The sequence below is a fragment of the Nyctibius grandis genome, chromosome 1 (genome assembly GCF_013368605.1).
Source record: "Nyctibius grandis isolate bNycGra1 chromosome 1, bNycGra1.pri, whole genome shotgun sequence".
In the NCBI taxonomy this organism is placed as follows: Eukaryota; Metazoa; Chordata; class Aves; order Nyctibiiformes; family Nyctibiidae; genus Nyctibius; species Nyctibius grandis.
In genome coordinates, this window is record NC_090658.1 from 55,946,686 (window position 1) to 55,960,204 (window position 13,519).

Sequence of the window (13,519 nt, forward strand, 5' to 3'; positions counted from 1 at the left end):
CTGAGTCACCTCACGAACCCGATGAGGGGCTTTAACCTACCCAATACCCTCCAGCCTCGTTCTTCACGGGCATTACCTAGCCCGTTCCCCCCGCCTGCCTCATTACGCCAGAAGGCTCTGCCTAGGGAAGACGGGCCAACCCCCGCAGCCGCAGCCGAACACACAGACCCACCAACCCTCAGCCGCTGCCACCGCGCCTGCGCACGCCGACAATGACGTTACAGCCTCGTTCTTGAGCCTCCCTCGGCCACGCCCCCCTGAGGGCGAACAGCGTTTTCCCCGCCCCCTTGCCCACGGAGCAACGTCTGCGCCTGCGCTGCCCCTCGTCCTCCCGTTGTTTTTTCCGCTGGCGCAGGGGGGCGGGGAGAACTGTCACCTTCCTCACATCCCATTGGTCGCTGGCCGGGCCGGGGCGGGTGCGCGCGCATCCCCGTGCCCGCCCACCGCCCGGGAGGTCCTTCCGACTTTGCCAGCGGCGGAGGGGTCTGGAGCTCCCGCCAGCCCCCCGCTGCCCCGCGCGGGGAAGGAGCCGTGGCCGCCAGGGCAGCCGCAGTGGCGTCACCCCCTCGGTACGTTGGTGGTGGTTGGCTCTGCTCCCCCCTCCCCTCACCTGCGCGGCCCCAGGGGCCGCAGCGAGGGGCCGCCCGCCGGGCTCGGGAGGGCGGTGGCCGGCCAGTGTGCCTGCGGGCTCGCCCTGCGCCCCTGGCGACCTACTGGCCGTAACGTGGCGGGGCGGCCTTGCTGCGGGGCGGTGGTGTGGCCGCGGCGGGTCTGGGCGGCCCGGGGGCCTGTGCGAGTGCCCCTGGGGAGCGGTGGGTGCCCCGGGCTGGCTGCTTGTTTCTCGGCTGGCCTGACGGGCCGCTTGCGGCGGTGGGCAGGCGAGCCGCAGCCTTTGGCCGCTCCGGTAAGCAGGTGTGGCGGGCGGTGAAGTACCGATTGCTGGGAGTACACTTGTCCGCTGCTGGCCCTTCCTCTCCGAGTTTCAAGTAACTTTCCTCGTTAGGGGCGACGAGACCTGCCCGCGTCCTGGCGACGGGGCGGGGGGAGGCAGTGGCACCGGGGGGACACTGCCGCCGGCGGCTCGGTGTGGCGTTGGTGCGCGGCCGCTGGGCAGGCCCCGGGGTACCGTTGGCCGGGCGCTGTGTTACCGCTCCGGACCGGCACAGGTTACTGCATGTGCTGCTGTGGGCAGGTTTGTTGCTTCGCGTTGTAGACACGGCCGTCTCCTGGCCGTGGGGGTTTTAAACAGAAATACGATCTCTCTGTACATCAGAGTGTGATGCTGAAGTTGGGGTACGCGTGCAGACCTGGCGATGCGGGAATCCCCCTTTCCTTGGTTGACGTGCATTGTTACGGGGTTTGCTGTCGGCAGCGCTCTGTGCCTGAGTATTATTTTGAAAAACTCATATGTTTCCTTTCCCTAATTCTGTTGTGTTTGAAATTGAAAAGCAACAAGATTTGTATATTCCTGTATATTTATTTTGACTTTTCATGAACTATAACATTTAGGGTTTGTTTGGGGTTTTTTTTGTTTGTTTTGGTTTGGGGTTTTTTGCTTGGGTTTTTTTTTTTTCAGTCCCTTTTAAAATTTTTCAGAATTCTAGGCATTCTACCCTGTTCCAGCATAAACCCTTTTAATATTAGGATGTGGGACACTGGATTTAGTAGCTTAGAATATTTGTCTCTCATCTTCCTATATTTCTTCGAAAGTTGTATGCAGAAGCTGAATTGACATAGACATCTGAACATTTTCCAGTCTGCTTGTCTGGCAAAGACAGTGTTGTAATATGAGGTCATAAATCTATTGCTGTGTTCAGGCTCCTTATAAAAACAGTATTTTTTTAAAAAAGGTTGCTACTTGTTTGAGTATTTAAGTATGAGCATGTAGTTTTGAGTATGTAGTTATTAGTTTCCCAGATGGGTCTAATATTCCATAATCTGCTTCTTCATGTGTATTGCTTAGCATGTATACTTTATTTTCCAGTATTTTATCCACAAAGTCTGTTCACTGCCCAGGTTCAGTGAAGGAGTTGGACGTGTGTCTTAACTTAGATTTGCAGTTAGTCAAAATCAGTAAGACTGTGCATTTAGTTTGCTGATTGGTCCCACTGAAATGCACAGTAGAATAAGTAAGGGCTCCTCTGCAAGCACTTTGTATATTCAAGTCCCAGGATGCACAGTTTCTTGGGAAAATGAAGTATTCAATACCAGTAGGAAGGTCATTAGAGGCTTCTAAGGGCAGAACTTGATAGCTTAGGCTCTAAACCATATTTTATGTAATGACAGTTTCAGACTAGCCCTGTGTCAAGTTTGCTTAAAGTTCCATCTCAATGTAGGCTTTGAAAGAAAGGAAGAAATTTGTATGTGTATTTTCCTCACACCTGCCCCCGAATCTCCTGTACCTCCTGCACTTTTGTTTGTGGAGTTTCTTTTGCTGTCTCCCTCCACCCCCGCCTTTGAGGGATTCCACTGGTTCTCGTTCTATATCTGTCCCACAAGATTCTGAGTAACAGCTGTGGAATGTAACGTGCTTGTGGATCTCTGTCTGTAGCTGTCTGGCAAAATGATAACATACAGTACAAGGCAAATGCTTCATGTCCAGCTTTGTGTGATGGCACAGGGACAGGAGAGACTCTGTAAAACTAAGTCTGTTTTAACAGATTTCTTAGTGCATATGTCTGTGTCCAAACCCTTTGCAAGTTTAGTAGCTACTGCACAGTGAAACTTCAGTGTGGGCATTTGATTTTATAATAATCATTGCTGACTAATTTACTTAATCTCGCAGAGACTAAAAATACTGTTGAGAAAACGACAAAATGAGTAGTCGTCGAAAACATGCACCTCCATCAAAAATAGATGAGGAGCAAAAGAAAAAGCTCTGCTGGAATATGCACGAGGACCGGAGAAATGAGGTGATAACATTAGATGATGAAATGACTAATGAGGACCACATTCCAGGTCCAAGCACTTCTGCATCCTTGATTGTTATAAACGACGATAGCACTGATGAAGATCTCATTCAAAAAGAAGGCAGTGGCTCAAAATCTGTTAAGGTTTTGACAGTTAACGATGAAGAAGACTCTTATTCCATCTTGACTTCGGTGTCGGTACAGCTAAATATTATAGTCTTGCCATACCGTGAAGATGGGTCTTGGAAAGCTTTGTTGGGAGAATTTGCTCTTCATCTTCTTTCTGAGCAAATTCTAACTGACAAATTCCATGAAAGGAGCTTTACTTTGAGAGGAGACTCTGATGATCGCCTGCAGGTCTGTGTTCATGAAAGAAGTGAAGAAGAGTACAGTAATGAAACAAAAGAATACCTAGGTGCTTATGAACAATGTATTTTGGTGGAACCAACTTTAGGTAGTGAAATATTGGAAGGCTTGAGATGGTTGCAAAAGAAAAAGATAATTGGACTTTATCAAAGACCTGGAGAAGCTGAAGCTTTAAAGGTATGGGTTCATATTTGTTTTGCATTTTCAAAGTTATTCTTTTTTGTTTGAAATATAAAATAAAAACCTCTGAACAATGAAGTCTGGCAGCTACCATATATTTTTATAACGTGATGGACATACATAGTTTCTACATGCTTATGTAAATGTTTTCAGTGTGTTTTTTCCTAAAAATTTCTTTTTACCGTTGCACCGTTAGTAATGCATTACCTGAAAGAATCAAAAGAAGCTTTTAGCTGCAATGTACTGTATCCTCTATATGGTGATTTTAGTAGATTTATTATATCTGCCTACATCTGCTCACTTTCAAAGCACTGTTATTATTTTCATACTCTTCTGTTTATAATAGTGTTGTCATTCTAACAGTTAATTAAATTATTAACTGTATAACCATTTCACAGGTTGGAATTTACCTTCTGGAAGCTGCGCTAAGTAAACCAGAGTTTCTCAGTGATGGAGGTGGAAGACCCAAAAAAGCTAATCAGTTGATTCAAAAACTCATGGAAAAGTTCTATAGTTTTTTAATTCCAGGTAAAGCAGTTCAGTTGAACATTGATGAATAATTTTTGTTATTAAAGTCTGTCTTTTTTTAGTAGTTTTAAATGTAAGGGAAAATACTAAGTTATTCCTGCCATCTAAAGCAACTTTATTTTCAAGGTAATATTATTAGGTAATTCTCTCCATATTATTACCTGACTGTTAATCATACGCTCATTATGGTCAAATTACAGGTGATAATATTCCTTCTCTACAGATAAGGCACTGAGGCACATAAAAGTTTGAGTCCTTACCGTTTTCGGGAGTGAATACAATTTTCACTGATTCATGTGGGTTGTCTGAACAGATCTACAGTAACTTGTCTGAGTTGCACAGGAACTGTTCAAAAGAACCAGGAATTAAATTTGGAAAGCTTCTTTCCTAGTTTGGTGCCAAACACACAACTGTAGCAACAGAATTTCTGTATGGTTTCTATTGTAAAGCAGTTGTAATGTAAACTACTACAAAATGCATCTTTCGGACAGTTATAAGAATACACCACTGCGAAATTACAAACAAGGGCCTTGTCATAATTTTGGAATTGAAGATCTGTTTGCCAGATTATACTCAGCAGTGATAGAGATTTTTAGGGTGATCAACGACCTCTTTATGGTGTGATGCCTTAGGAGACTCTTAAAAAAACAGCCTTAGTCTTGTTCCCGAGTGTAGGATTGATTCAGAGTGTTAGTTGAAGACTGACTCAATAGCAGTGACTATATTATGTTGAGTTTCAGTATTTTTGCAGAAGCAACAGAAGCCTAACACACCCCACCCCCCAATTGTACTTAATTTCAAAAGGCAGAATTGTATAAAAAATTAGGGAACCTGCTAAAGAGAAGCTAAAAGGAAGAGCTAATGTGGGGTTCCCACGGGACAGTGGTCACATACTGAACAGGCACATCCACATATGTCCAGGCATGTCCAGGGGGTGGTAATGGGGTGGTGATGAACTAGCCAATCATAATACAGAACAAGGGCCTTGGGTATGAGACCAACAAGATATGGGGGAAGTTGAAAAATAAGAAAGAATGCTGCACCTGCAAGATATAACTTTTTAGCATAAGCCAATCAGAACGCGGGCTTGGATGCGTGATCAGCGTGCGCTCTGCTTAAAGGCTATATATACTCTGTGCACCCTTGTAATAAAGGAGAACTTCCATACTCATATTGAGATGGTGTCGTTACTCTGGACCGTCGCCCAGCACCTGTGAGCTGCGCCCTCGTCTTCCCCTTCTTCAACTGGTAGCAGAGGACGGTTTCAACGGATCGGAAATCAGTCCTTCCCGCCGCGAGCTTGGTTCCACAACTACGGTAAGCAGAAACTTTTGGAGGGTGCTGGGAAAAGGACGGCTGGGAGTGGTGCTGCTTGGGTCAAGGAAGGCAGAGCAGACACTGGTTGAGTTGGCGCCACTCGGCTCCCAGAGTACAAGGAGCAGCTATGGAGACAGAAGCTGCAGCCGCGTTACTCGCCAGTATTCTCTCTAAGAGAGGAATTGTGACAGCGGGGATGGGGTCTACCCTGACCAAGACAGAAGTGACAGTGGTGAAACTCCTCCAACGTATACTCTCTGAGAGAGGAATTAAATACGACGAAGCTGCGTTAAAGCAGTTGCTGTTCTGGGCAAAAGATTTAGGACATTTTACAACCTTTAATGATGTCTTTGAAGTGCCTTTATGGGAGAAGATTGGTGACTCTCTCTGGAATGCGGTGTCAAGTGGTGATAAGGAAGCCTTTAAATTGTCTGCTACATGGAGGCGGGTTAGCGAAGCGTTAAAAGGAATAAAAGCAGAGAGAGAAGTCACTCATACAGCTTTTATGGCTTTAGGACCGCAGGCGCCTACTACTACCTCGCTATTTGCGGGACCAAAACCTCCCACGGCCCGGGTGGCTGTACCAGTGGCAGCTCCTTTATCGCCGTTGGTACGGACAGCTCCGAAAAAAGCCGAGGAGCGGGGAGTGAGTAAAACAGATACAGATCCATCAGAACCGGTAGTGCGCCCTAAAACACTAACTCGATTTGGACTAATTGATTCAGACGCTGAACAGGAGACTTGGCCGAAACCCCCTCCGAAACCCCCCTCCTCCTCTCATTGATCTCTCTACGGATGAGGCTGAGCAGGAGGACAAGAAGGAGAATAAACCTACTTCGTATCCACCTTTACCGGATTCGCCGTTTCCTGAGTCTGTTGAACAAAGTTCACATTCCGGCGCTAAACGACCACCGTTAAAGTCGCCATTTACGGAGTCAGCAGTACCAGAGTCACAAGGACTTAAAGGACTGTTACTATCACGAAATGGACACGAAATTGACATGACAGAGCTTGGTAGACGACTGGAAGAATTAAAGACGGAATTGCAGCAGCACCGTTCAACCAACACCTCGGGACACGTGACTATGTCTCCCCCAAACCCCCCTCTGTGTTCGGGACAAGTATTAGGGCCACCTCAACCTCCTTTACAACTCCCTACCCCACCTTTGGATCAGGGTGGGGGGGGAGGTTTGCGTCCATCTGGTTATGTGGGAGGTGGGGGAGAGAGTCAGCGTCCGCCCGCGTATACAGGGGAAGAGGGGAGAGGAGTGAAATGGAAAGGGATCATTCGAGATGCGTTATTAGAAGGAGTTATAATTCCACAAGCATATCCGGTGATTGTGGGTGCGGGTCCTGAGGGAAGAAATATTTGGCAACCATTAGATTGGAAAATTGTAAAAGAAGCATTGTTACTACAGTTAGCAAGGGACAACACAGATGAGGACTGCAGGAAAGTTGTTGCAGGGATGGCGAATCATAACCCCACCTTAACTGAGCTGATGGATGGTTGTGGGAAAGTAGGAACCACGACGTTTCAGATGGAGCATTTAGCAAAAACTTTTGTGTCGGCAGTTAAGGTAGTTCATCGTTGTTATACATGCGAACAGGAAGGTCACTTTAAGAAAAACTGCCTTAAAAAGTTGAAGCTGAGTGGGAGAGATAACTCTGTTTTGATGTGTCATTGCTGTGGGAAGCTAGGGCATTTTGTGAAGCTGTGCAGGTCTAAGTATAATGCTCAAGGTCAGCTGATAACAACCAGCTGCAGAGTGCAGGGAAACTGGAGAAAGAACGCAGGGAGGAGCTGTGTGCTGACACAAATGAATCTTCCCAACCAGTTCCAGGCCTAAGCAGTCAACTCGCAGCCCGAACCGCAGGGAGCGCAGGATGTAACGCACATACTACAGGCCAGCCCGTTTTAGAACGAGTGCAAATGTGGAACATAAGGCTCAAGTTATGGCTGCGGCCGTACTTGGGGCTTGCGTCGTCACAATTGCAGCCTCTATTCCAATTGTTAGCAGGGGACACAAATTTAACAGCACCACGACAGACTACTGCAGAAGTACAGCAACTGATTACAGAAGTAGAAAGCAGGCTACATTCCAAATTTGTACATTGTATTGATTTGAATCAGGAAATACAAATTATCACTTTGTTTGATAGGCAAATTCTGTATGCTATAATTGGTCAATGGAATTCAGAATGATCAGATTCGTTACAGAGCTATTGGCACAGATTATCATCAAAGGACGGATGCGTTGTCGGGAGCTTGTGGCCAGAGATCCTGCATCACTAACCGTTCCTATTGCAGCTCAGTATTTTGAGTGGTGTATGGCTAATAGCTTTGCTTTGCAAACAGCCGTGGAGAATTTCTCGGGACAGGTTGTTGAGTGCGGAATTTCCAATTGCCACGGGAGTGTGGTGTACAGACACTCCCGTGGATGGAATTACCATTTTTACAGATGGATCTGGGAAAACAGGCAAGGCAGGCCTTGTCTGGTATTCTGACAGCAAGTGGGAATCTATGGTATTAAAAAAAAAAAAAAAAAAAAAAGGGTTCACCTCAGGTGGTAGAATTATGAGCTGTATTAGAAGTATTTCAGAATTTTCCCATTCCCTTTAATTTGGTTACTGACTCAGCATATGTGGCTGGCATTGTAAAGCAATTGAATAGATCTGTTATAGAGCATATATGTAATCAGTGTGTTTTTGAATTGCTGCGAGCTCTGTGGCAAGAAATTCAAATCCGAACTGCATTGTTTTATGTTTTACATGTAAGAAATCGTACTAATTTGCCTGGGTTTATTGCAGAAGGCAATGCTCGAGTGGACTCTTTGGTGCAGGTGCCGGATATTAAACAGCAGGCACGTATGTCACATGAGTTTTTTCATCAAGGACATCGGGCACTGTGACGACAATTTCATTTGTCACACAGTGATGCTCGAAATATTGTGACTAGAGTGGAAGCAATAGCACAATTGCTTATCAAAGTGCGTAAAAGAATTACAGACATTACCGGACTAGACTCAGATGTTATCTATTTACCTATCAGGAAGGAATATCTACAGTGGTTAACAAATCAGTCAACTATTTTTCAAATGGCCTTACAGGACTTTACTGGACAATTATTAACACATTTACCAAAAGATAAAAAGCTACAGTTTATTTGCAAACAGGATTGGGAAGAACAACCTATCAGATCAGAGATACCTGTAACTGGACTAACTGTTTTTACTGATGCAGGAAAGCGATCACATTCAGCAGTTATTACCTGGCAAGAGGATGGACAATGGAAACATTACAAGTTCTCAGGACAAACTGAGGACTCATTGCAGACACTTGAACTTTTTGCAATATACCAGGTCTTTATAAAATGGAAGGACTTACCTGTAAATATTGTAACAGACTCTCTTTATGCAACAGGCATTGTAAATCGAATTGAAAGAGCTTTTATACGACCAGTGAAGAATATGCGACTTTACACCATTTTGCTACAGTTGCATCAAGCAATAAACCTCAGAGAGGTACCTTATTTTGTCACTCACATTCGTAGTCATCAATTTGATCAAGGTTTGAGCATTGGAAATAATAAAGCAGACACACTTGTGTCCTATACGCAAATATCACCAAATCTATTTGAACAAGCGCGCCTATCCCGTCAATTCTTTCATCAATCAGCGAAAATGCTAGCGAAACAGTTTCAGCTCACCATGGCACAAGCACGTGAATTAGTTAGTGTTTGTCCTAGTTGTCAGAAAATTGGCATGGGAATTGGGATGGGGTAAATCCTTGAGAGTTGTGTGCGTTGCAACTGTGGCAAATGGATGTTACTCACATTGCAGAATTTGGAAGGCTCAAATATGTTCATGTATCTGTTGATACGTTTTCACATGTAATATGGGCAACAGCACAAACTGGAGAAACAGGTCGTCATGTCAAACGACATTTACTTGCTTTGTTTGCGAGTCTTGGGGTTCCACAACAACTTAAGACTGATAATGGACCAGCATACTGTTCATAAACTTTTTGTCAATTTTGTCAACTATGGGGTATTACACATGTCACCGGGATTCCTCATTCGCCTACGGGTCAGGCGATTGTGGAACATGCTCATAGTACATTGAAAGAGCTTCTGCAAAAACAAAAAGGGGGAGAGGAAACTGAACCTTCTGAGAGACTTGCAAAAGCTGTTTACGTACTTAACCATTTAACTTTAGCAGGAGATAAGGAGCGACCCCCAATTGTAATACATTGGGAGGCAGTTCGACAGGGAGCAAGCTATGTGCAAAACAAAGGCAAAGTGTGGTATAGGGAACCAGGTACTAACGAGTGGTTAGGACCAGGGGAACTATTACTAATGGGTCGAGGTTATGCTTCTGTCTCTACAGGCACAGGAGTACGTGGGTTGTGTTAAGACAATCATTGAGAAAAGTGTATGGAGGTAGTGAGATAATAAATCTAACTGCTTCCAAAGGGGGAAATTGATACCGGATGGTTTAGCAACAGTTTAGCAAGAGTAGGCCTCAGAGTAGGCTCTAAAAGGCCTGCTCTGTGTTACCTTTAAACAGAATCAGCTTTCCTGTCAGTAATTTTCCTTTCAGCTAGAATAACAGAGAATAACAGTATGTTCTGAAGCAAACTGCATGTTTTGTAGATAGAGTCTGCTTATGGGAATGTTTATAATAGGCATTATCCTACTTGTGTTACCCTGTTTGTTTGCATATTTGCAGAGAACTGTGCAACGAATGGTCAATACAGCCTTTTTGGCACAACAACAGAGAGCAGGATTTATGGGTAACCAAGGCTGGGATTCTCTGACTGGGGTCTGCGAGACACAGGGAACCGGGTTTAAGTAAGAAACAAAGACAAAAAGGATGAGACAGGACATAGCTCGTTCAAAAAACAAAAAGGGGGATTTGTGGGGTTCCCACAGGACAGTGGTCACGTACTGAACGAGCTATGTCCAGGCATGTCCAGGGGGTGGTAATGGGGTGGTGATGAACTAGCCAATCATAATACAGAACAAGGGCCTTGGGTATGAGACCAACAAGATATGGGGGAAGTTGAAAAATAAGAAAGAATGCTGCACCTGCAAGATATAACTTTTTAGCATAAGCCAATCAGAACGCGGGCTTGGATGCGTGATCAGCGTGCGCTCTGCTTAAAGGCTATATATACTCTGTGCACCCTTGTAATAAAGGAGAACTTCCATACTCATATTGAGATGGTGTCGTTACTCTGGACCGTCGCCCAGCACCTGTGAGCCGCGCCCTCGTCTTCCCCTTCTTCAAGCTAATAATAAAACCTGTACATCCATGCCTGCTGCAAAGAACAAACATGCAACTGTCAGAAAAGACTTGAGATATAACAAGAGAAGGGCCAGTATAACTATGTGGGAAAGGGAAGATATTGTGCATAAGAAGAAATCGTTCAAAAAACTGAAGTAATCTGACTGAAGCAAATTTGTCTTTTTACGTTTAAAAGCACAATAAAGCTGGTCAAAAAAAGAAGTCTGAAGAATAAATAGTTTAAGATATTGAAAATAGTAATGTTTTTAAGTGCATTAGGAGAAATACGTTATCATAAATACGTTAGAAGCAGAATATCTGCCAGAGACTTCATGGACTTGAGATGACTAAGGCATATAAAAGAGTGCTCAAAGATGCTATAGCAGGAAGCACAATTTTCTATTCTGCACACCTTCTCGTTGTGGAAGAGTTGAGGAAAGAGATTGTTTATGGACAAAGTGAACAGCGACCTATTTTGAGATCCAGAAGAACTTTCTGCTGGAACTTGGGACATTTGTCCTCCGTACACTAAAGGATAGATTTTTATGGACTGCCTGGTTGAGTGTAGCTTACAGGTGAAGAGGCAATATAGCTTCTGAAAGGGAAGACATGCCCCTCAAACTAACTGGAGCAAGAATGTGGGCCTGATTGTTTGGGTTGTTTTGCTTTACCTTACCTTTTCAGAAGCCATGCAACCAGCTCAGGTTCATAAAGGAGCTGTGTTGCCAACTGGTAAATTTTCTGACCATTTCTCAGCATGTATATTTTGATGTGGTGTAAAATAATAATATAGTATTGATTCTGTGCCAACGAATGCCATCTAAATGACTAAGTAAAATAGAGGGTGTGGAGAATAGAAATAAACAGTTGTTAATGTGTCTGAAGATCACCGGCAAGTCCTACAAAGGCATGTGCAGCTTAATGTATTCCTAGTGTTTTGGGAAATACAGTAGTTGGTGAGATGGTATCATGAACAAACTTTAAATGTATTCTTCAGCATAATACAGATGAAGAACAGCTGAAATCTTGCAAGCAGATTAGGTAATGAAGTGGAGATTAGGTGCAAATTCAGTATAGATAAATATAAAGCCATGCAGAAGAAAAAAATCCTTACTTCACATTAGAAAAAAATTATGGCTTCTTTGCCAACTGTTGCAACTAAGGTTGCAGTTCCGTAGGTAGGTGTATGGTTTAGTAAATTCATCAACTTAGTGCTCAGTGTCAGTCAAACAAAATAAAAGGTAAAGAATTGTCCTGAAAGTATTAAAAAAAAAAAAACAGGCTCATTAAACCACTATATAAGCCCATAGCACGCATTATGCTATGCTCCAAATCCAGAAATAAGGCTGATCACAGAAATGGAAAAGATTTGGGAGGGAAGACTCCAGGCGGTTACACACTGTGAAACCAGTTACATTTTCTGACAGTTTTTCAGCACATACTTTTTGATTTAGCACAAAATAATAATGTAGTCTTGATTCTGCACCAATGAATGCATTCTTCTTAAGAGGCGTAAATTGATTTCCATTTCTAACAATTGAGTCTATGTTTGAATTTCACCTGTTTTTTAAACAGAATTAATTGAAATTTTTGTAAAACTGCATGTAATTATGTATTTTAACACTTGTCAACATCCATCTAAAATGAACTCTATTACACAACAGTGTTCCAAGATGAGGCTTCTTGTTCTCCCCATTGATGAGCAAATGCTTGTGCTGATGGAGTTGCGCACAAGGATTTACACAAATAAGAGACATTTCGTCTCTATCCCTACATTTAATTTTTGTATGTTTGTTTTCCTCAATGTACTCATCGTGTTAATGTCCTTATAGATGGTTTTGAGACTTTGTGGCAGGAATCCATCTCAAGTTATAGCAAGCATAGGATAGATGTATTAATGAATCTGCAAGAGAGTGACAAAATATTTAATATGCAGAAGCTTCATGAGTTTTGAATATTAATTGTAGAGTTAACCACTTTTTTGAGGAATTTGTTTTCAGAGATTTCTTTTGTTTGCTTTAACAGCTCGTTTTATCCTGTATCTGCTGTATAACATTGCATGTTACTTCAGTGAACACACAGGCTTAGATCATCTATAGATCCAGCTAGCTGCTTTCTTAGTATGAAAAACCCATAGTCTTTATAATTAAAATTAAGAAAAAAAGACTAAAATGTCTGTTTAATTGCTATTCGTATATTTGTTCTAATGAATGGTAAATGTTTCGGAGTTTATTTTCCCATAGTGTCATGGAACTATAGAGTAGCATGGCAATAGCATTTACCATATACCATTCTCCTTCAGTTTTCTTAAGAATAATAAAGTGCTTGTACAAAGAAGAGTTTTTTTGGTCTTTGTATGGCTTTTTTTAATACTAAATGTGAAGCAACAAGTTCTTCATTAATTTAGAATAAAGGGGGAAAAGATTACATTTTCATTGATGTAGATATTCTTATACAGCAACTTGGAAACTGCCATACAGATAAAACTGGAAGGTTCTACTGCAAATGCAATAGCAGAACTTTAGTTCAGTCAGTGAAGGAATTAAGTAGAATACTTGATTATAGAATCCTATCAGAGAAACTGAATTTTTAGATAGATTTAGGTGGGATTTTAATTTAGAAGTATGCCTTGTCTGATTTTTTGCAGTGATGCAAGTGGTGAGAATTTCGTGTTGTCCTGCTGCTACAATTTTCTTATCCAGCATGAAAGCTCACTGAATAGAGCCTCCTGGGTTTTTTAAAAATATGTTATTTTATCAAGAAAGGCTTTATTTCATGAAAAATGTACAAATCCTTGACAACCCACTGTGTTTTTCCCCCTTCTATAATATCATCGACCCATGTTAACATTTAAATCTGAAATGTGAGTTATTTGTGGTTCTATATCAGTTGGAAGTGTTTAGTGGAAAGTCTCTATCAAATAAATAAGGTCTT

The 13,519-nt window shown here is 42.9% G+C and overlaps 1 protein-coding gene across 2 annotated transcripts in view; it reads left to right on the forward strand.

Moving 5' to 3' along the window:
• Positions 1 to 459: 459 nt before the first annotated feature.
• SHPRH (SNF2 histone linker PHD RING helicase) overlaps positions 460 to 13,519 on the forward strand; it is a 60,107-nt gene continuing 47,047 nt past the window's right edge. For both annotated transcript variants that reach the window (XM_068400984.1, XM_068400993.1), the window contains exons 1-3: positions 460 to 569; positions 2,786 to 3,452; positions 3,854 to 3,983. In XM_068400984.1, the coding sequence (XP_068257085.1) occupies positions 2,817 to 3,452; positions 3,854 to 3,983 (766 nt within the window). In that variant the 5' untranslated portion in view covers positions 460 to 569; positions 2,786 to 2,816. The remainder of the gene's footprint in view (positions 570 to 2,785; positions 3,453 to 3,853; positions 3,984 to 13,519) is intronic.